Source organism: Syngnathus leptorhynchus, chromosome 10 (assembly GCF_054491065.1).
Source record: "Syngnathus leptorhynchus isolate UIUO chromosome 10, UIUO_Slep, whole genome shotgun sequence".
Taxonomy (NCBI): domain Eukaryota; kingdom Metazoa; phylum Chordata; class Actinopteri; order Syngnathiformes; family Syngnathidae; genus Syngnathus; species Syngnathus leptorhynchus.
Window position 1 is genome coordinate 8,845,399 of NC_141204.1, and position 22,774 is coordinate 8,868,172.

Here is a 22,774-nt window from a genome sequence, read left to right on the forward strand (position 1 = left end):
TAACATTAATTGCGGGTTTGCCTATTCATGCTTACCCAAGTGCAGCTCAAATACCGTGAAGGTGAATGTGATCAAGTCCCATTGATGGAATTGTACTGACATATGAGACATGAGATTTTAGATTATACTGAATATATTATACATTGATTATAGAAATTCAAGACACTATCAATCATGTGGATATTGGATAAAACAACAAAGCTGGTGGTAAAAATATCTGAGTGGTCCCGCACTTCACCAGTCCATTCAATTTCAGACTTGGACCTTATTTTGGTTGACGACCGCCATTGCGCTCGGCCTCCGAAACGACATGGCACAGCCAAGTGATTATCAAATGCTTCAAGCTATGTAGAGACGGGGCCACACATCATAAACCTCTGATATTAATTAACATGGGTTATTCACTGACTTTATTAGCTGATGGCATATTAATCGACACTTGACAATGAACAAATTCAGAAAGTGCACAACATTCGAGGAGGGTAAAAATACAAAATAAAGTTAATGTGTTTGAGCCAGATTGAAGCAGAAGAGGAGAGAGAAATAGCCTGACCATAGGAACACCAACAAGAGGTGCGGGGGAAGGAGGGGGGTGTTATATATATATAAGACAAGGATAGCACAGAGCCCGTGGCACGCAACCATGTGACTTTGTTTTGGAAATGGAGTGTAGTGAAAGTGCTCGGGCCAGTCTCGTTCTTTCAAGAAACCTAGTTCCAAGAAGGTCATCCAATTTGTGTAGAACAAGCAACAATTGTTCTGTATTTGGAGTCCGCTTGCAGTGGCTCACATAAATTATTGAGTCTATTTTGAGTTGCAACAATGCTATTAGGCCTTGAGAGACAGCAAGATAGAGAGGGCGAGCGAGAGATCTAAAACGCGCTTAGTAGTTTCAGTTTGGAAACCCATTTAATACAATTATTATCCATTACCGTAGTAATTTAACAGACTTTTTGGCAAACACGGCGTGCAAACTTTCCAAATCACAGTTTTCAGCGTTTAGGTTTTGAAATTATACGCGCACCAGTGGATTTAGCTTTAATGTGACTTCATAAGTTATTTATATAGTGTTTTACATAGCAGGTCAATTGCTGTTTGGGAACCTTCTGGGCATGCCAAACTCAATATAATTACTCTGCCTGTGGTATTTTGCATCAATTGCAGTTGTAATGCAGAAAGCCCCAAGTGCCTTTGCATTGTTTGGATTAGGGTTTCAAATGAGACTCAATGAACACAACAGTCTAGAGAAGCAAAAGTTCAGTGGATGTGTCAACTAACTGGATTTTATTATAAACATTAATACATAACTTAGTTTAAAAAATCCCTTAATGAAAGCTCTTCATGTTCAATGAGTAAATTGATTTGCAATTAATGAAACAAACTAAAACGAAGGATGCCCGACCACCATCTATTTTACTTTGGCCGTGGAGGGTGGGTGGCGGGGCACAATGTTTTCTTTCATGAAATGTTGGTATGCAATTTCTTTGGTCTATGTTCATCCCAGCCTCGTCGACAGCATTTTTAAATACATGACACATGATCCTATAAGATTCAGTTTGATGCCGCAACCCAATTTATTTTAGAAGAGAGTTTGATTGAAGAATTCTGTTTATCATAGTAAAGAACCCTAAGGTGCTGAGCCATGAGTTGACCACTGTTCACCACAGAGGAATGCTGCCAATACACGTTAAAGAAAAATATTTAGACTTGTTTTCATATTTTTTTTTGGAAAAGGTGCTGTGGTCAAGAGGAAATTACTTGAACATTTCTACCGCATCACCGTCATTTGGGATTATCATTACAATAACATGTATTTAAAAGCTATGCAAAAGCCTAATGTGTTGCAGTGTGCGTGTTAATGCGTAGGCTAGAGTGAAAAGATGCTTAAAGGCTCCATACAGTAAGCTGAGAAGCATGCACCCGGACAAACATTTCCCAATTACCTTTCAAGCAGGATTTTCATTAAGTACTTTCACATAAGAGTCTGACTGGCTGCTCTTAGTCTCGTCAGCCGTCTGGAGATAATCAAATACACGGACCGTCTCCAAAACCATTTTAGCCCCCCACATTATCGTTAATCTGGAAGGCCATCTCATCGGCACTGTGGTGCATGAACAATACCGGGGATATAAATTCAATTTTCAGCAGTTACCACTTGAATTGGTGATCAATTGTAGCATCTGAAAAATGTGGGATTCCCTGCATTGTTTTGTTATCTGGGCATTCCAATGAGCTCCAGAATACGATTAATGAAGCTGCAGGCAAACACACCGGTAGGAGTGCAACTGTGAATAACATTTGAGTCAATGCTAAATTATAAGCAAATATTATTTGGACTGGGCGATGTGCATCATACGTTATTCTTATGCTTAGAAACATTGTGTGAATACTTGAAAATATACAATTAATATAGTGTCACAATACCGTGACTTCATGTTTTCTGTGTATTCAGTACTCAGTATTGAAGTACTACAATATGAATATGTGATTCGTTTCTTAGTAGAATTATGGAAGGCAGTATTTGCTGTATTTTGAGAGGAAAATACAATAAATCTTTATGTGGTGCCTTCATAACAACTTTTGCCATAACAGCGCTTTACAAATCAAATTACGGTTATGGCATAAAACAATGTTTTTTTTCTTTTCTTGCTATGTCTAACAATCTGTATAAGGACTGCGTATGAAGCAAGAAGTATTTTTTGGAAGAATCTGAAAAGAGATTTAGTCATGTGGCAGCTGGATTTACAGGGTGTGGGTGACTAAAAGCAACATAGACTTTATCTGCAATAAAAATGAGATTACGACAGATTTAAACAACATGCAGCAGACGGTTTCAAATGTTCACAAAAACGCATATGCATTGTGAAGAATATTCACACCAATATATTTCTCCAACACTGCTTTTGGTATGTTACTTGGCTAATGCACACACACACACAGACACACACAGACACACACACACACACACACACACACACACTGCTTTCCATTCAACCCCTCCACAATCCAAAAGAAGAGGGCGAGCTAAGATATGAAAGCCCCTATTTGTTGCCCTTTGTGCTGCGACCATTTCTTTCGGTGCACATGCTGAAGTTGCTCACCAGCTAAACACATACTTGCAGTTGTTCGGATGGTGTCATAGTAACAGCAAAAAGCAGGCAGCCTTTGTGGAGAATCTTACTGTAAATATGTTTAAGGACAGCTTGCCAGTTCACGGATGAAGACGTGAATGGCAAACACTTACAGGAAGCTGAATTAAGGTTGCAGTGTGAACAAAAAATGTCCAAGTTAAATTAAGGAAGAACGGCTGCTCCACCTGGGTATCCGTTTGCGTCAAAGTCTCTGTATTGTACACGGCCTTTCAGTTCCACCCATTTCCTGGGCTTTTGTTTAGGTAAGTTTTGTTGCAAAATATAGAAATGGGTATGGATAATGGGAAAAGCAGATGTGACTACAGTCCAAAACTGGTATCCCTTACACTCTTTGACTATTCAGGGGACTAAACTTAATTTAATCACCGCTGAATTAGATAATTTATTTTCATGAATTCTAATTAATTCATTAGCACAGAGCGTAATTGGTTCGACAAGAGTTTCAAAATAACCAGATTTAATTTTACATGTGATCTTGCACTGTGTCATCTGCGTTATGCATGGAGAAGGGGCAAAGGCAGGTGTGTTCAGGGCGATGGGGGTGTGTGGACAAGTCCGCTTCAGCTTAAAGCAGCGACGCCCCCGCTTCTTCTCTGCTGGACACAGACTTTAAGACCCCCTTCCAGGACACAGTGAACTGATCCTGATTATCCCAACGGGCCTAATCCTCAGAGGCCAACACTGGCTGGTTGTTCACCCACCTACCCCCAAAAAAGACTCACTTGAGTGGGCAGAGAATCCCAGATAGCATGTCCCTAAACTGTGAAAAGTCTTATTACAATAGGGACTGAGCAGGGAGAAAAAAAGCAGACCAAATCCACCCCTCTCCTTCATCCTCCTTGCCTGCACATGGGGGTGCCCCATCCCCACAGTCACACTCGGGAAAGCAAAGGAGCGCAGCCTCATCCTCGGAATCCTACTCAATATCCTGGGATTAGCTGTGGCCCCTCTCAGTGCCCCTTCTCTCCCTCCTGCTAAGGCTAATTCAGACTGGTCAGACCTATTGTAAAAGCTCACCCGCAAAAGAGAAACAATCAAATCAACTATTTAAGTTTAATCTCTTTTGGGCTTATTGCCATTTTTTCCTGCCTGCACCCAGATGCCATTGAATAAAAGTTTTGCAGGTCGAGTAACCCGCCAAATCATGGGTAAGACTAATAGATATCATGGAGCAAGGTTGCAGTTATACAGTGGATTTCGTTGAGCAGCATTCATCAAATTCTTTTAAGTGAAACTGTCCTGTTAAATTGCTGCTTGGTCTTGGCGACAGTGCTGCAGTTCAGTTTGAGGGCCTTGGGATTTTATTTTTGTAGACTAGGCAATCTTTATGCGGAGCAACCATTACCCCCCCCCCCCCCCCCCTCCATCTTCTCAGTGTTCTTTGCAATGAGATGCCATACTAAAATTGCAATGATCAGTATGTGTGTAATGTTTACACTACTGCTCACTCTTCATGTTTAAACTGGTGTCACGTGACCTCTTTGTGTTTCAATGCTCCACATCTATCCCAAGTTCTTTTACAAAACCTGATCTATGCTTGCAGAAAGCAATTCATTCTTTGGGTTTGGCCACAACCCGTGATGACATGTCCGATGATGTCATTTCATCAAGGTGCAGTCAACTTGAGCCATTTTGAGGCAAACAAAGCATGTTAATTAGGGTTTTCCCAGGCATCATGCCAATGAAACATTGTGGCTCTAAAGTGGCACCTGCAAAAGCATTTTTCTGAGTTGCTTGACATCCTGTTTTGCTGTTGCTTGCCAGTCTCCTTCCTGTTACAGTAGGCATTGTCATCTAATTATTGGATAGATTCAGATAAAAATCACAATACATGCAAGTGCATACTATATACACACATGCACACACATGCTTCCCATAAGATAAGTGTGGTAAATAAAAAAGCAGAGCGTTGAAAAAAGTGTGAGCTGAGTGTAACGCAAAGAGCAGGAACACACGCGCCAAAATGAGTTTCGAATAGAGTGGAGGTTTGTACGGTGGCACCCATTCAAATGTGCCCAATGGGGGACATTGAGAGCTTTACTGCACCCTATTCTGATGATGCAGTTTAGAAGCAGTGGAGGAAGAAATTGAGTTGAGTCCAACAGAAAGGCTGAGTTAATATGTCGTCTGGAGGGAACGGGAGCTACATCGGCCCGATGGGTAAAGACGAGCCAAACGGTCTTTAGAACCACTGGCAAGAAATACAGCAGATGTGAATCTCAGATCATACCAAGCCATTGGTTTGGAGACATTAAATAAGACTACATATTGAACAAAATGCTTACAATATACTGAACAAAGGGCGTTTTTCATATGATGGTGTTTGGCAGCATCCCTTATGGAAAACTTGAGGGCAGATTTGGAACATTTTCATGTCAGATGGTAAGAGTAACCTGTTCCAGCTCAACCCACACAGTGCGGCTTCACTTTACGGCTTAACGTGGAGGAAGGAGTTTGCATCAACCAAAACAACTCTGCAATAAAAAGCCCAGCAAATATAAAAAGCAAAGGATCTTTTTGCTGAAAAGCATGTGATTTATTCATGGCCTTTAGACTCAGCCTTTCAGATGCAAGCTTATGTGAAGGAGAGCATTAACATTACATGTGCAGGTGCTTTTATGGCTCCTTATCTATTACTGCTGATTTACATTTGTCAGCAAGCGAAGCGCTGAAACCAAAGCTGTATGGACGGATCGTCTTCACAAGCAGGCTTACTTGAAGTAAAGCAGACGGGACCTTCAATGTTGGCTGGCAGAAAAGCACGTTAGCTCACTTTTATTAGACATGTAAAGTGTTGAAAGTTCAACAACATACATTGAAATAAAGAGGATTGTTTTGTACATAAACAGTATATGGCCAGAGAAAGAAAAAAAGAAGAGTCTTCCGCAAATTGTAAATGCATTTACCCTCCTCCAATGCCCTTTGCATGAACAAAGGTCTATGGGGTCTATTTAGGATTGTCTACTTTTAAAAAACACGAGAGATTTTTGAAAGGAGAGTGCCAGAAATGAAATGTCAGATTCTCACTAAGATAACTCTATTGAGTTCCCATTTCGCCCAATTTTTACTCTGCATGAAACTTAATGAAATGATAAATCAAACGGACTTTCCATTGCAAGGAGAAATAAGCAATATGCTGAATTTCCATGACAACCAGATGAATATGCAAGTTAAATAAATGAACGCATTATTAGCATGCCACTAGAATCAACTTTGAAGTCATTATAAAGGGGCTTAATCCTGGGAGCTCAAGAAGCCTCTGTACTGCAGGGCGCCACCATCAGAATTTTCTTAAAGGATGTGGGAAACGTTACAAAAAAAAAAAAAAAAGTCATGTTAATAGTACGAGTGAAAAAAATAGATTGTGAGTGATTAAAAAGGCAATCACTGTTTTAAAAACATGTACAAGACGAGAGTACAGTAAAAATATATGTAGAATTGTCTTTCATTTTCCCCTTCAATGGGGCAAAATTGAAGAGAGGAAACAAAGAAGTGCTTCTAAGTGAGAAGACAAATTAATGTTACAAAATGAATGCAAATATATTCAGATTCCTTCTGTCAGCCTGTAGTCTTTTTTTTTCCCTCTAAACCTTTTGGTCTTTTAAAACTGCAGGCAGAAAAAAAAAAAAACAGCAAGCTGTTTAAGATTCATGAAAGATTTATTTAATTCACCAGGCAGGGAGCTTTCCTGACAACCATTTACTTTTCTCAGTCGAGTGCTACCAGTTTGAAATTCATCGGGACCGCATTGGACCTGATGTACCGTATATTCCATGACAGATGATCCACCTACATCTTCCACACGTTTCTCCTGAGATTGCTTTGATCACCTGTTTAAGTGTTTGTATTCCCACTTCCAGGAAACATTGTCACTCATTGTGACTAAAGCATGCATATACACTTAAAGCTCAAATGCTTTGATAACATGACCGATTGAATAAAATTGCAGCCACTTTGTCACAGCAAACAACTCGAACACACCATCTTGACCATTTTGTCACAAAATGAAAGGATACACCTGGTTTCCCACTATTGTTTGCCTAACCCTACCGCTCAATGGTTTTAGCAGGGTTTACCTAATTAATTAACCAGATGCTAAACGGTTTGATTTTTTTTTTTTATGCATGCGTAAATATGGAATTAAATATAGGCACTATTATAGTATTGCTACTTTGTTCCTCAAAACTCCAATAATCTACATGTTTTATTGATTTTTTTTTGTGTCACAGCAAAACTAGTAGCAAACAACCACTCAACAGCTCATCAACCATAGTCGCCAAACCCTGGACACCATGCTATTCACAGGGCTAAGTATAATAAGCAACCCCAAACGTTTGAAACTCTGTAGAATTTAAGACAACATCATTCTAGGGCTCGTTTTTCCTTTTCATCCTTGTGTGAAGCATTACCGTAACTGCTTTCAGAGGCCAGCCGAAGACCAGCTGTCTACGCACTTGCATGGCTGTGTGAGTGACAAGGAGATGCAGTGAGAGGCACTGAAGCGCTCATTGTAGAAGAGCTTCTTTGAAATCCTCCCGCTTCTTTTCTTTAAAGCCAGGCAGCGCAAAAGTATCTACACCCACTGTAACTTCCTCTTATAAAAGGGTATCCATAATCGACTCTTTGGAGCATGCACAGAGCTGAAATGTTCGCCTCAAATTTCATGATTTGGTCTTTTTTTTTTATTTATAACCACATTTAAATCCAGCTACAGGCTATCCCAAGCTTTGTTTAGCTTGGAATTAGCTTCTCAGTCACCGTGTGTGGTCATAAAGGGGAATGGGTGTGTGGCAACAAATTCCTAGGCTTAACCTAAATGAGCAATGCATTTACAAACACCCAAGCAATCTCAGTTTGACCTTAAAGTCACAAGCTTTTCGTAAACACAATACCAATTAGGGTACCTTGGAAAATAAAGAGGGTTATTTAACTCGGGGAGTTAAACTGATTTCAACCATCTGTTTTGGAGAGCTTAGCCTCTGACTGTCTCCCTCTGTCTAGGTGTATTTGACGACAAGAAAAAAAACCAAACAAGAGCACTCAAGCAGGAAACGAATCAGGCATGTCGAACACCAGGCTTGGCTTCACGTACGCCATATGTCTCAAAACCCACGTAGATGTTCTGAAAAGGGGGTTAAAAGATCATCCTCACCAGTGGCAGGAACCCCGCTGAAACTTTCTAGTCAAGAACTTTGAGCAAATCTTGATATTTATGGAACAATCAGAATATGTATTTAGTGCAACATGTTTGGCAGAAAATTGATTGATTAGAAGTCAACACAGGCTAAGTAAACAACTCGCCTGTTATCCCCAAACCACAGTCGTTTCAGTATGAATAATTTATTGATGTATTGTCGAAAATATAAATGCTCATCTGTGAAAGTTACAAGTCCCACTTCATTTTTTACATGCTCTGTTACAAAGGACCTATTCACATCATACTGCCAGTGCCAGAGGTATGTTTTCAAACTATTACAATTGTGAGCAATGAAACAACCAGATAAAAATAATCAGAATGCTCCTTTTTACTGTCACCCTTTACGCAAACTTGCCTTTATAGTACCCTTGTGTACAAATGGTTTTGTTTTCCTTTGCACAACTCATTTTGGTTCCCCATTCTTGTTAGCCACCTTACCCATGCACATGCTGCAGTACATAAAAAGCCACTGCTATTACTACCATCATAATATATTGTGGTGGCACATGTCAAAATGCCTCAAATGTCACAGGGAATTGAGAGATTTCACTGTAAAATATTTGGAAATGAATCTGTGCAAATAGTTGCATTTAATGAGAAGAACGCCGGCATTTCTTTTCGGATAAACTGACATGCATTAACCTACAACAATTTATGTTTAAAAATGTGAACAAGTTAAGGATTACACAAAAAGGTTTTAAAGACACAATGGACATATCAGGAGAGCATCTTTCAATAGTTCCCTGCTGCTGAGTTACTGGTGCAAACCAAATTACGTGGCATTAGTCTCTTTTGCAATTATGCCTTCACTGTCTTTGCCGGCCTGTCTTTCTTGCTTGCTTATATTACACCACCCTTAATAGCACCAAACGGATCAACACTCCCCGGAGGCACTCTCCGTTAGCCAAGTGTCGAACGCCTCTTTTCTCAACACCCCTCTCGTGCCTGAGAGCAGTGAAGAAGCACCTTGATGATATCACTGATATTGAGTTTCAGAGAAGTCATCGCTCACCATTTGTGGGACTAGTAGTGCAGGTGGTTGAAGGGGGTAAAACTGTGCTGATAAGAATCTCCTCCCTCTTTGTCTTGGAGTGGTGACCTGCACCGCTGGGTCAAAATCCTGACAAGCTAACTGCTATAGAGGTGTTGAGAAATTGAAGGATGATGTCAAATGGGCTATAGAGTTACTATGATGTGGTCGGTTGGACTGCATATTTGCTTAATTGCCTGAGGCCTTAAAGAAGGTGATCAGGGGGGATAACGTGGTCTCTTCTTTCTCCAACTGAGACCTGCTTCAAAACAAAGTGACATGACTTCTTGTCCTGTTACACCTGTCTGTGCAACAAACAGAAATGTCATGCATTGACCATAGGTGGTAAATAGTCATACTAATCTAGCAGCATAATATTATGAAATTTGTATGTAAACAAGAATGTGTTCAAAAATAACCTAAATTAGGTCAAAAAAGAATCCAAGAAACTTTGTTGTTCATTTGACTACTTTTGGGGTTATTTATTGATTTAATATGTATTTATTTTGACTTGTTTGTTTTGTTGTTTTTTTAACCCAAACTGCTTTTAGAGTGTGAATTGCAAATGGAATTGCTATAAAAGAAAATTACTTTACTGCAAGCCATATCTTGAGAAATGCTTAATTGTTCAGCTCATTAGGAATAGCAACTATTCTATAAATAAATGTGTAGCGGTGTTCATATTAGTAACAATGTTGGTACAACCAAAAGGCTTTTTTTTTTTTTTTTGGTCCGATTGAAGCACCAGAGCATTCCACATGCTTTTTGACGTGTTGGCTAATTATATACAGTAAAAGCTTTAAGGTTTCTCTCCCACTTTGATGTGCATCCTTTTGGGGCCATGAAAGAAAGTTGGGAAATGTGCAATGATAAACACCCATAAACATGTGTCTAATTTTACTTAGAGGCTATTAGTGTGTCATCCTGAGAGGTGCTTTCACTCTCTCTCTCTCAGTGAGATTCTTCTCATCTATAAAACATGCAGGTTACGCTGAGAGGTAGCCATAAACTGCCAGTTTGCTCATTTAGCAAAATATCCAGGGAGTTCCGTTATCAGGTGTTCATTTTCCACTGACTGGCCTCTTGCTGCTGTCTCGGCAGGGGAGCACACTACTTTGCAGTCGTGAATGAGGGAAAGAAATTGGTGAAATTTTCTCTTGCAGTAAATTGATTTTCCTTCTGTCTATTCCGTTGTACACAAAGCAATGACAAAGCATTTCATTACTGTCCGGATGCTCGACATTGAATGGTGTTTTTCACATTTTATTGTTCAGGTTTTGTGGGAAGTTCTGACAAAATAAATAATAATAGAAAAACAGTTTTCTGGAGATAATGAAAGAATAAAAAAGAAAATTAAGCATTGATGATTAGTGATAGATATTTTTGACGATGCCATGCGATTGAATACATTGTTGACTGAAGCAGTTTGTTTCTGATGAGAACGAATCAAGAACCTCTAATGCTCTTTGGAGAAGATTTTTATGGGTATCACAGTCTATAAAATAGAAAAGCAACTAAGATTAGATATCCACTGCAGTCTAGTGTATTTTTAAATCAACAAAACTGCCCAGCCACCGGGTAACTGCAGCGGCTTGAGGGTAGACATGTACTACTGCCTGATTATCTGGGGAACATGGGAAATTACATTCGGTGATACACAACACACTCATCCGACTCCCCTGCCTGTCGTAACTTCCTCCAATCTCTAGCTCTTCATCTTCTCTTCCTCACCTGGAAGCTTTCAGAGGATGCCTATAAATATAACAGACATTGCATTGTATTTGGCCTATGACAAAAAAAAAAAAAAAAAAGATTGCAATCACAACAGTCCTTGGTCAAGTTCCCCAAATTAGATTCTGACAGACATCTGCTTCAGGCAGTAAGACAATGATGGATGGTATCTCCAGGGCTCATATAAAAAAATGGTAGCTACTAACTATTTACAACAACAGACTTTAGCCACTTGAGATATAATTAGCTTCACAATCAGCCAGAACATAAAGCGGTGACCTAGATACAGCTTAAAGTACAGTGATTGCACCGCTAAACCGAGATGGGGAGAGAAGCTGAATTTTTCACTCAAAGAATAAAGTTACTTTAGAATAATACGACTCAAGTAAAAGCAACACGTAGACCTGCAAATGATTACTTGATTTTACTCAGGTACAGAGTAAAATCAGATTTTTTATTTTATTACTCTTAATCAAAGTATGAACACTTAAAAAACTTAAAACGTATGCTGCATTGAGATTACTCTGACACGTTCATAAGGGCAGTTAAGTAATGTAAATTGAGTTTGTTACTTTATTCAGGCCATCTTTTACGCCATCCATCTTCTCATGGTTCCGAGAGATTTTATTTTATTTTTTTTCTCCAGCTTATTTAAACCTCACTGACCGCATTGGGAATTCTGATCCATCACAAAGGCTGTGTAGTCTTCGACTTATTGGAAACCTTAATCTACTTTGTTTGCTCATGGACGGGGACCGAGATTCTATTAGAGAGAGATTAAATTGTTTCCATAGCCAGCTGAGGCATCAAAGGCCAACCAAATTGCAACCTCTGAGTTGAGTGGGTTTCTCTTAAGTCACTTATTTGTCAGTTTAATCATGCTAATGGCAGAAGCCATCATCCCATTATGGTGCCACAGTTGAGTGAGGTTAAACAAAATGTAGGTTGTTGGAGGTAGCACAATCTCCAAGTCAAGTATCACTGTTGTCTGTGTGTACATGACAACAAATCATCAACTTGTCTATAGCTACTCTTGAAGCAAACCTTTGAACCCTTTTGCATTAACCAGTGCATTTTTGAAATGCTTTTAGACTTATTGAAAATTCCTGGCTGTCATGTGTTATGCAAATGACATCTTGTCAAACTAAAATTGGGTTGGCTGTCTGGGGAATTTTATAGAATGTAAATCAAGGATGGGTAACTTAAATGATGGAGGTGGCCACAATTTTTATTTATAGTGCTATTGAGGGGGGGCCCACATAGGACCACACACTTCCTAACACAAAAATATAATTTTAAATGTGATTTTTTTTTATTGAATCAATGTATATCATAGTATATTCATATTTTTTTTGTAATTTATTCGTCAATGAATGTATAGAAGATCCAGCCTTCGACAACGAAGGGTTTGAATAGTAAAAAAAATTACCAGAGTTGTAAGCAAATTCAATATTGGATAATGGATGTTTATAAGTATATTTTTTCATTATCAGGACACAACTTAGAGTGTGACATGCCTATTCCTGCTGTCAATCATGCCCAGTATCTATAAATTTTTAGCATGCAAGCCACAGTCATGCCAGTAATACGTAAACACCACTTGCAATCAAATCATGCATTACCTGCTTAAAGAAAACATCTCAATGCAGTTACTGAGATCATTTTTCCATAAGAGTAAATGATAGTGCTCTTTAGTAGCCATTAGTCACTAAAAAATACTGACTTAGCAGGAAGATCACTCAGAATTAAGTCAATCAAACCTAATAGAGTCATATCTTCTGGACCTTTCTCAGACATGGCACTGTTCATCATAGCCGAGAAAACATTGACGTGTTTCTCATTCCACAGAAGGAAGCACTTTATCTATAATGACTCCACATTCCCTAAGCCCTACAGTAACCACACAATCACTTGTGTCAACAGAGGAAAATCCATTTCATCAGGATGCCCAGTCACTGCTTAGCATCCATGAGGACAACAACTGTGCAGCCAATATGACCCGGAGAGCTATTGGTGATTATTGGCTTTCGTTGCATTTGCAGGGGGTGGGTTTCATTAATAGATGGAGAATGTTCAATTAAAAGGTCACCTCAGCACGGACATATTGCATCACTGTAACAGGGACAAAGAAACAAAATACTGGAAATTTTTAAATGACATTTTTTTTTTTATCACTGGCCTATTTTTATATCTCATTAAGTGATGCATCATATAATAATTTTGATTAATCAGCGCATGTCTTTTACTCAAATCTATTCATGGATGTATTCTTCTAATTTCGAAACCACACAGTGATGCAATCTGATGCATTTATTTTATTTAATGACAATTAGATAATCATTACACTCTGATGCATGAAGAAACTTGCCAATTAGCTTTTTTACAATTTACAACCACCTTAAAATGCACTTAATATACTTTTTTTGACAGATTCAGTCACAAGAACGAATGAGGTATCCCCCCCAAAAAAATAAACCCACTACTATACATAATTTCCGACACATTATATCCAGACAATGAGATGGCAGTCCGATAAGAAACATCAGACCTTTTTCCTCACTCTTGCTTCAATAAGTTCACCTAACATGCCCCCATACTCATCTCAGACAAGAATGCAATATTTTATCTGCATAACTACAGATCTATGCAATGGTATGTCGGCATGATGGGGTTGCTACCAGGGTGTCACTTTTTATTCAGAGATTTAGTATAAAATGATGTATGGAGCTAAAATTGGAACTACTTCTCAGGTTGGTTTAATAAAATATGCACCATCTCAGTATTGGCTATTTCTTAGTCTGCTAAACAAACAGGAGCTGACATTTTAAAAGATCTTCAATTTTCTATTTACCGCCTAAAACACTTCTAAAAGGAACAACGAGAGAAAGAAGAAAAGGAGAATTGATACAGCTGTGCCTAAGAACCATCTCAGCCATCCTTTGATAAACCAGGTTATGTGTTATGTCAGTGAAAGCTGGGACCACAGTGACCCCTTCAGGCAACTGAGCGAACACCATTTCAAGTCAGCTACTGCACAATTAGAGGGATGTACAGGTCACAGATGGTCACATCCACCAAGCCCCTTCTAACAGTGCATGCATAATGCATGTATCATAATAAAAATTGTGTTGAATGGCTTTGAACTTTCTGCCCACCGGGTTCGGCCTAAAAACTGCAAGGCCAATCGCCAACCATTGTGACTGGTGCAGAGACGGGTACTGTCACAATACCTCTGGAAATTAAATCTGGTGATAGACAGTACATAAGATTCCCTCCGTGTCATGAATTCCTCCAATCATTTTCTCAATAGTTTCTGTCAAGATAGTCCATAATGAATTTTAACAAATGTGACATTTTCCTCCCGAACCTACCCTATAATATAATTTGTCTCTGCTAAACTGCATCAATCGTGATTATCTTTACTACAGCATTGATTGAGCATCTATAAAAGAAGCAGTTGCCTATTAAAGTGTATTCTTTCCTGTGCGCATCACAACGGCAAACAAAGAGTGTCTGAATCCCTCCCGAAGATAAAGACTGATGTGAACGGCTTAGATTGCAATGAAGAACAAGATACTAGTTGCAAAGATTACAAAACATAGCAGATGGCAGACTTTACAGAGTATGCAAAAGAATTAAGGCGGGGAGCGGGGGGGGGGCACAAAGTTAGGGCATTTCATTATTTTACTGTGGAATTTGTATTCTCTTATCATACATCTGAAATTGATCTGAGGCAGTTTTGTTTGGATACGTCAGACACTTTACCTCAGCATAACTTGTGCAATTTAAATTAAAAAATCTGCATGATCTTTTAACGTGGTCCGGTCGTTATTGGCTAAATTCTTAAGGGGAGAAAACAGCAGCTGGTGTGTTACTCATGATCACATTTCCAAGTAGATAGAGGAGGAAGCCCTGATTGGACAGTGTATCTGCGTTGTGATCTCTCAGCACTGACACGATTAACTGGACCTAGAACAGGACCCGATGCAGCACTCCACCAGGGTCATTTCACTGTTCAGCAGAGCAGTAAGTTTTGTGAAGGCAGAGGCATGACCTTCTATTATTGTGTGACAAAAATGTGTATCTGTGTGTGTGCGGGGGGGGGGGGGGGGGTGCCTCAACTTGGAGCCTCATGTATGACTCACACAGTTTGAATTTTCTTTCATGAAATTGCAGTGACAGCCACATTAAAACACTTGTACACCAACTACTAATTCCCAGTTAATCACACAAAACCAATATTTTATTTAGACTTGAAAAAAAAAAAAAAAAAAAAAAAATATATATATATATATATATATATATATATATATATATATACTTTTTGGGAGTATAGTTTGGCTGATCCTATGACGTACACTCAGGTGTCACTTGTACGTATTGGTCCAAATTACATCTTGAATAGGCAGGCAAAATAAAATCCCTGTCCCTTAATTGTGTTGACTTTCTGTACAATAAGGACATCTTCTTTCCACCTCCGGTAATGCACCAGAATTATAGAATACAGAAGGGGAGGAAAAACATATTTCTAGACAGTGGAATCAGTCTATAGTGTGACCACAGACACTGCAGCCTAATATTGTCCAAAGACTTTCACCATGTAGGTGGCTACGGAAGAGCCGTCAACCCAACAGAATTAAGGGAGCATTAAAAACCCAATGGCTCCAATAATTAAACTTTAACAGTGGACATAAAGCAAACTGACACCCTCTAAAAGCTGTAGGCAACCACTAGAAAAGTGGGAGCACAAGGGCTCATAAAATGATTAACCTTTGTAATTCATTTTACACTGCTGTTTTGACTAAGAACTTTAATACATATAAATGACTACAGAATATTTGTCAAGAGTTTCAGAGAAACTGACTTTTCCTGCTGAAAACAAAACAAAAAATAGCATAGTTTAATTAATGCATTTAAATTAATTCGTGAATCAGGGTAAAAAAATGACGGTCAGTATACTTTCCACAAAGCAAAGTCCATCTGGCTGAACAATAATTTATTTTTTTGGAATGTCAGTATTTCCACCACAAAACCAGCAGCAGCAAATCACATGCATCTACTCCAAGTTAAGGAAATGTAAGCATTTGTCAAGGGCCTATTGAGCATACAAATACATATCTTTGTGTACACAACACAGACGACCATGATTCAGAATGCCATGCCACCAAGTCCTCAGGGTAGCTATTTACATAAAAGATTACATTTATTAGAGTCAGCCAACAGAGCAGTCTGCTATTTCCATCTATTAATTCAGCATACATTATACACCACTCATTTCATTCAACATCAACACGACTTAACGTAATGGCTGCGTGTGTGTGCGGCTCATTGGCAAACAGTGAATAAGGAGGTTAAGAAACTATTACAACAGGGACCTCAAACCAGCAAAAAGAGTGTTTTTCAAAATTAGCTAATTAAATATTCATCAACATCTTCACTTAAAGGAATTTGATTTGGTATAATCATATTATTCAAAAAATGCCTCTATGTAAGGTTAATGTAATAGGCTTCTACATTTACATAGGTCAGGTGATCACGCAAGAAGTGGGTTGAAAAGACAAGTGTGGACACCATCATTTATTAAAAAAATAAATAAAATTAAAAAAAATAATAAAAAAGGTTTTTTATGGCAAAAACAGGAATTTTCCCATTGATTGCACCTGTTGCGTAACCTGTTCTGTATTCAACTGAAATAAAAAAAAAAAGGCAAAAAAATGCACTGCATTTTAAAAGGGAAGTTAAAATAAGGAGATAATTCCATTGCACAAACGTGCACACTGTTGAAATTGGGGATATGTTCAGAATTTGCCAATTACATTCAAACCTAAATTAAATCAGATCACGCCTGTCAACATTCAAAGTGTCATTAAAAATCCACGCGTTCTCGTCAGGTTTTCCAAACATTTTTGTCGTCACATCTGACAGCACAAGTCATGAAATCTCATCGTTCAAAGGTATCAGTCAGTCAGGTTACAAAACAAGTTCTACATTTACCAGAGAACACCTTGAAGGCCCTTTAAGTGGCAAAAATACGGAACAACAGTGTGATGGAGCTCACCATCACATAAATCCAAACCCATATTACCACGGTGCACTTCAAATCCAAACCAGCGGGCTACTTCCTCCAATTTCCAAACATGGGAAAACGTGCTGCGTCCCTGCAGTTTGTCCAGAGGTGAACACCAAGAAAATCAAATAGTGTGAAAAGGTGTTTGTGGTACAATATAACCAGGGTTGAATGTTTTTAGCCTTATCTTCAAGGGTAAGTTTGACACAAACCACAATGTTACTGAACAAAAGAGCATCTTTTCTACAGTGAAGCATTGTTTTCTTTCAGCCAAAAACCGTGGGCCTTCATCAAGTGGGAGGTAATTATGAACAGTTCCAAAAATACCAAGACTACCACAAAACCTTCAGACTCAATATAACAAAATGCCTTCTACTAGAACATACGAAATTCATACAGGGTTGATCAGAGGCACTTAAAACGGGGTCAGGCATGACAACTGCCTTTTGACAGCAGTTTGAATGTTAGTGCTTGTTTCTAAAGACGGTCAAATCTCCAGTTATAAGAGGGTGTGCACACCTCTGCAATCATCTCTATATTTTTACATTTGCTCTCATTGATTATTTTTTTCCCTTGATGGAGTTGTACATGTTACAGGTGGAATTACTAGTGGAAGGAGTTTTAAAATTATTTAGTTTCATTCTGTTTTTATTTAATTTTGATTACACAAAAACCTGATCGATTGATGAGTCAAATTAGGTTTTAGGAATGATTATGGCCAACAAAATTAAGTATAAATATGTCATGGATCTTCAACAGTTACTTGAAGTTCAAGGCGGAAGAATGTATTTTTCTGTTCAAAATGACTCAGTTGTGTGCCTCTATATGAAATCAGTGCAATCAGTCATGTAGATGATAAACTAAAAGAACACTTTCATGAAATGTTTCCTAAAAATAAATAAATGATCAATTTGAGTCTGTTTTAGTAAACAAATTGTCAGAATAAGCAGTTCAGAAAGTGTGTGGATAGTTTGTTACCCTTTTCCTTAACACTTTTAAATTAAAACAAACATAAAACACCAAATTATTGTCAATTCTCTTTTAAAATCATACTATGACTCAGTGGATCTCAAATAAGGCTGTATGCAGGAGATATTGAATGCTGTTACATAGCAACGTGTTTATATAAAAAAAATAAACAGAAATAGAAAAAAGCACAGGACACATCATGTAGGTTGTGAGCAGACAAACTTTAGAACATTGCATAACATCAAGTCCAGTTCTAAGTTGAAAACAAATTCGAAATGGGCTTTTTTTTTTTTCTTATTTGCCATTATCAAACTTCTGACTGCTAAGGTCATTCTCTCACAGGAAGAAATCCTGCCAAAGGCATACGCTAAAGGTGTATGGTGTACTAAGAAAAGGTATGCTAAATTATATTCACTACAAACAAAAACTTACAGTCAATTGCCCTTGTGATAAACGTTTCAAGATGAAATTTGTGAAAAATGTATCCGACCTATTCTTAATTTGGAATATAATCAATTAATGAGTCAAACACCTATTGTGAATTTCTCCCATTGAATTTGCTAGACAAGAACGAATTGAAAAAAGTACCGAAACTGTGAAAAGTTGGACATGTGCATTGGAATACTTAAACAAGGTCAAAGTTAATTTGCCTCTAAAAGTTATTGTGCACTTTAGGTTATCCTGAAATCCAAACAAATTTTGAGTAGTGCAGTAAACTACCACATACCTCGTCAAGCACCTCGCCTACTCGCTGTTGTGTTTAGGTCAATATAATATTACTTCTTCGCCACTATCTCGAGGCGAATTGGTATGTAAAAATGAGTTGAGAATTCTTAACTTAGACAAAAGTTGCACTTTGTCACATGTTAGCGTCCAACACTTTTAGGGTAGCTGCAGCATGTTGATAAATAATGCATCTTAAGGCATGGAAGCTCACTAACAACCGGGGTCAAAGGTCAGAGTACTTACCAGCATTGACAATTGCATCCACCTCCAGGATAGTAATGTCACCTTGATAGAGAGATACTTTGTCATTCAGGCCGCCTCCGCCTGTCAAAAGTTTTCCATCTTCTTTTCTATCAGCTACATGGAAATAGACATAATCATCTCACCACGATATATTAGGATGACTTCTGGTGCATGCACAAATTTCAATTATGCAATACAGTGTGTTTTTAAATATGAAATCAAGTGTACAGTTTTGTGTAGCATTTACTATGAAGTATTGTTGGTCACATTGACTTTGAAAAAACTGTCACACGGGACAATGTGCAATTTGACCACAATTGATAATAAGCAGTGAAGGAACTCGACAAGTTCGGGGGTGTCTATGTGCTACCACTTTCCATAGCGGGCATTTTGAAGCCGTTGTAATATTTGGGTGCGTGTTATACTTAAAAAATCAGAGTAAAATGTGTTTAAATTGTTTGTAGATTTTTTTTTTCAACCCCTTTTTTTAGAACACTAACTTAGCTACAATTGAATGTTCTCCGACTGTATATAAAGGGTGATCCACATCGCTGTGGTCATTAATCATAAAAGTAATAGTATGTTTGGTCTAATTGTCCTCCTCACCGCCTGTTTATTGACAAGTACTCTAATGCAAAGTGTGTTGATGGAATTTGAGCAGCATTAGTATTTTCTCTTACAGTAGTTTTCTTCTCTCCAGCTTGGAATCTTGTCCAGACTTATATAATCTTGACAACGATAGCCCTCCTTACGTCTCTCATCACGGTCCATGCGGAGAAGTCTCTCTGTTGAAAAGAAACAGTATTACAATCAGACTAACACTGCGGAACTTCTAAAGACTACATACTATCTTGTGATATCCCTGCTTATCATCCTTCCATTTTAAACACTGCTTGTCTTCTTTAGTTTACCTGTAACCTGGAGCCTATAGTAGTAGATGACTTTAGGCGAAAGGTAAGGTACACCCTGGATTGGTCAGGGGACGTAAAACAAACAACCATATGAAATCCCAATCACACCTACAAACAATTGAGAGTTTTTAATTAGTAACCTAAGATGTTTTTGGAATCTTGGAAAAACCAGACTAGTTAAATAAAATCCACACAGATAGGCAGAACATGCAAAACCTGTATGGAAAGTTTATGGGCCTATGAACCCAGAACTGAGAGACAAACATTCTAACCACCAAGTGACCATGCTGCCCGTTTTTTGTTTTTTTTTCAGTGATTGATGAAATTTGTTTAAGAATATATACAGGACAAGATATATATCTATATATCTCGCAGTTGCGCGATCGGACAAAATTAAACTTCCTGTGCACTGAGCTCCACTTAAATTTTACAAAGTACATCAGGACTTTCAAATTATTTTCTAAATTTCAGCGGCCGCTCTGTCAAAATAATGCGACCAGTGCCGTGCAGTTGCGCGGTCGGCGGCGTGCTACGGTTGCGCGTTCGGCGGCGCGCTGCAGTTGAGCGATCGGACAAGATTAAGCTCCCTGCGCACTGAGGTCCACTCAAATTTTGTAAAGTACGTCAGGACTTGAAAAATATTTTCTAAATTTCAGCGACGGCTCTGTCACAATAATGCGACCAGCCCGGTGCAGTTGCGCAGTCGGTGACTCACTACGGTTGCGACCAGCCCGGTGCAGTTGCGCAGTCGGTGACTCACTACGGTTGCGCGTTCGGCGGTGCGCTGCAGTTGCGCGATCGGACAAAATTAAACTTCCTGCGCACTGAGGTCCACTTAAATTTTATAAAGTACATCATGACTTTAAAAATATTTTCTAAATTTCAGCGGCTACTCTGTCACAATAACGCGACCAGCGCGGTCGGCGACGCGCTACGGTTGCGCGATCAGACAAAATGCGCAAATGTTAAAATGACGTTTTTTTCTTTTTGCATGTAACGGATTTTGTTTTCATTATTTGTAATGGCAAAATATGTTTCGGAATTCGAACGATTCACTTCTCGAACAGCCTTCTGGAACGGATTGCGTACGAAAACCGAGGCTGAACTGTACTTGTTTATTTTGGTATGACTGTATGTCTAAAACGATCAAAGCATAAAATCATGTCTTTAGCCTTTCAACAGATGTTTCTTTATCATCATATTAAATTTATAATGAACTTCTGAAACTTCTTTGACGCTTTAAAGGTCTTTATCTCAGTATACACCAGTAGCCTATAAGTAGAACAGGTAATGGATGAGCTCAGAATATGAAATGTGAAATGTCTTGATTATTACGCTGCTGCCTGCTCCAGGTAGAGATCCCTAGAATTATAATTACCTTGACAGAAAGGAGGGGTTATAAAACATACACCTAAAAATAGCCACATTCAATATAAATATTTAACAGTGAAGTCATGATCATCAAATATTTCCAAATGCAACCAAAAGACAAGACATCACCTGGTCAGGTCCTCTTCAGTAAATTCCTTGAGCAGCACATGTACATTATCCATCCACATGTGTCCTCATTAACGTTAACGGTGAGACTTGTTGCTCGTGTAAATGACAATTCACGCTCATATTTAGGGCGATATCAAATCTTCAATTAATCTGCTGGAACAATGTGAAAGGACGCAAGACTCACCAGAGCATGCAAATTCCACACAAGGAGCCCAGATTCAAATTCCCAACGTCAGAACTGTTAAGCATTAATGAAAATAACTGGCCCACCATGCTACTGTGAACAAACCTACAATTCATGGTAAAAATTGATGGATGTAGGTGGTAGGAAACTTTGTATAATTTGTTGCATCCATTGGCACAATGGTGCACCCGTAGATTGAAGCAGCACTGATTTGATAACCAGTTGCAGGTTCACCTGCACTTGACAAACATGAAAGTTCAAAGAAACTGCATTATATATCAATATTTTATATTTTCACTCTTAGCACGAGGCACCAATGATGCACAATCTTGTAAATTATAAAACATTTGTGGTCTCGCAGTCGCTGTAATGTTTGTCTCAAGCAACCTTAGCACATGTGCATGTGAGTGATCATCACACGTCGCGTCGGTTTCTTGCAGCGGACGTTACTCCGACAGGTGAATGACAACAAAAGCGGTCCCCTGGATGCAAGCTAAATACGAAGTAGCCCTGGGGAGAGTAGACAGTGTTGTTTTCAATGCATTCACACGCAATAGCAGCAGCCAAGCATGCGCATCCTCACAGCATGACATGCGTGCACTTAGTGTGATTCGTGCAAATAGAAAGTAGTTTGGAGCCACAAGGGGAAACAATAAGAGTGCTGGTGCATTTTTGATCATAATAAAATCTACGCTGTCTGTCAGCCATGAAGAGCAGAAAATTCCACAATCCTTACCTTTTTCAGTCTTCCAATCCTTTTTCTTTTTGCTCATGCTGCCGGAGTAATTGGTCTTCGAGAGGTTGATTTTTGACTGTGGCAAACCCAGGCTCACTGTGAACGATGCACCGGGGGAGGTAAAATAGAAATGCAAAGTGTGACAGCCTTTAGCCGCTTCTCTCACCTGTGAAGCTGTCAAATATCGACGGTGCTCATTCGGCTCAACCTATCGTGATTGCGGCGTGAAATAGTGTGTACCATTCAAGACCATCTGAATGGTTGACAAGAACGGAAAAGTGAGCTTGTGGTTGGTTGAATTGGTGAGTCAATCAAGTGCTCCAGACGT

The 22,774-nt window shown here is 38.8% G+C and overlaps 1 protein-coding gene across 4 annotated transcripts in view; it reads right to left on the reverse strand.

Moving 5' to 3' along the window:
- Positions 1–22,774, reverse strand: part of macrod2 (mono-ADP ribosylhydrolase 2) — a 272,730-nt gene that overhangs the window by 249,541 nt on the left and 415 nt on the right. For 2 of the 4 annotated variants that reach the window (XM_085922723.1, XM_085922721.1), the window contains exons 1-3: positions 22,447–22,606; positions 19,796–19,900; positions 19,116–19,229 (exon numbers count right to left, since the gene is read on the reverse strand). In XM_085922723.1, the coding sequence (XP_085778849.1) occupies positions 19,116–19,229; positions 19,796–19,900; positions 22,447–22,483 (256 nt within the window). In that variant the 5' untranslated portion in view covers positions 22,484–22,606. The other 2 variants (XM_085922722.1, XM_085922724.1) reach the window with 2 other exon arrangements.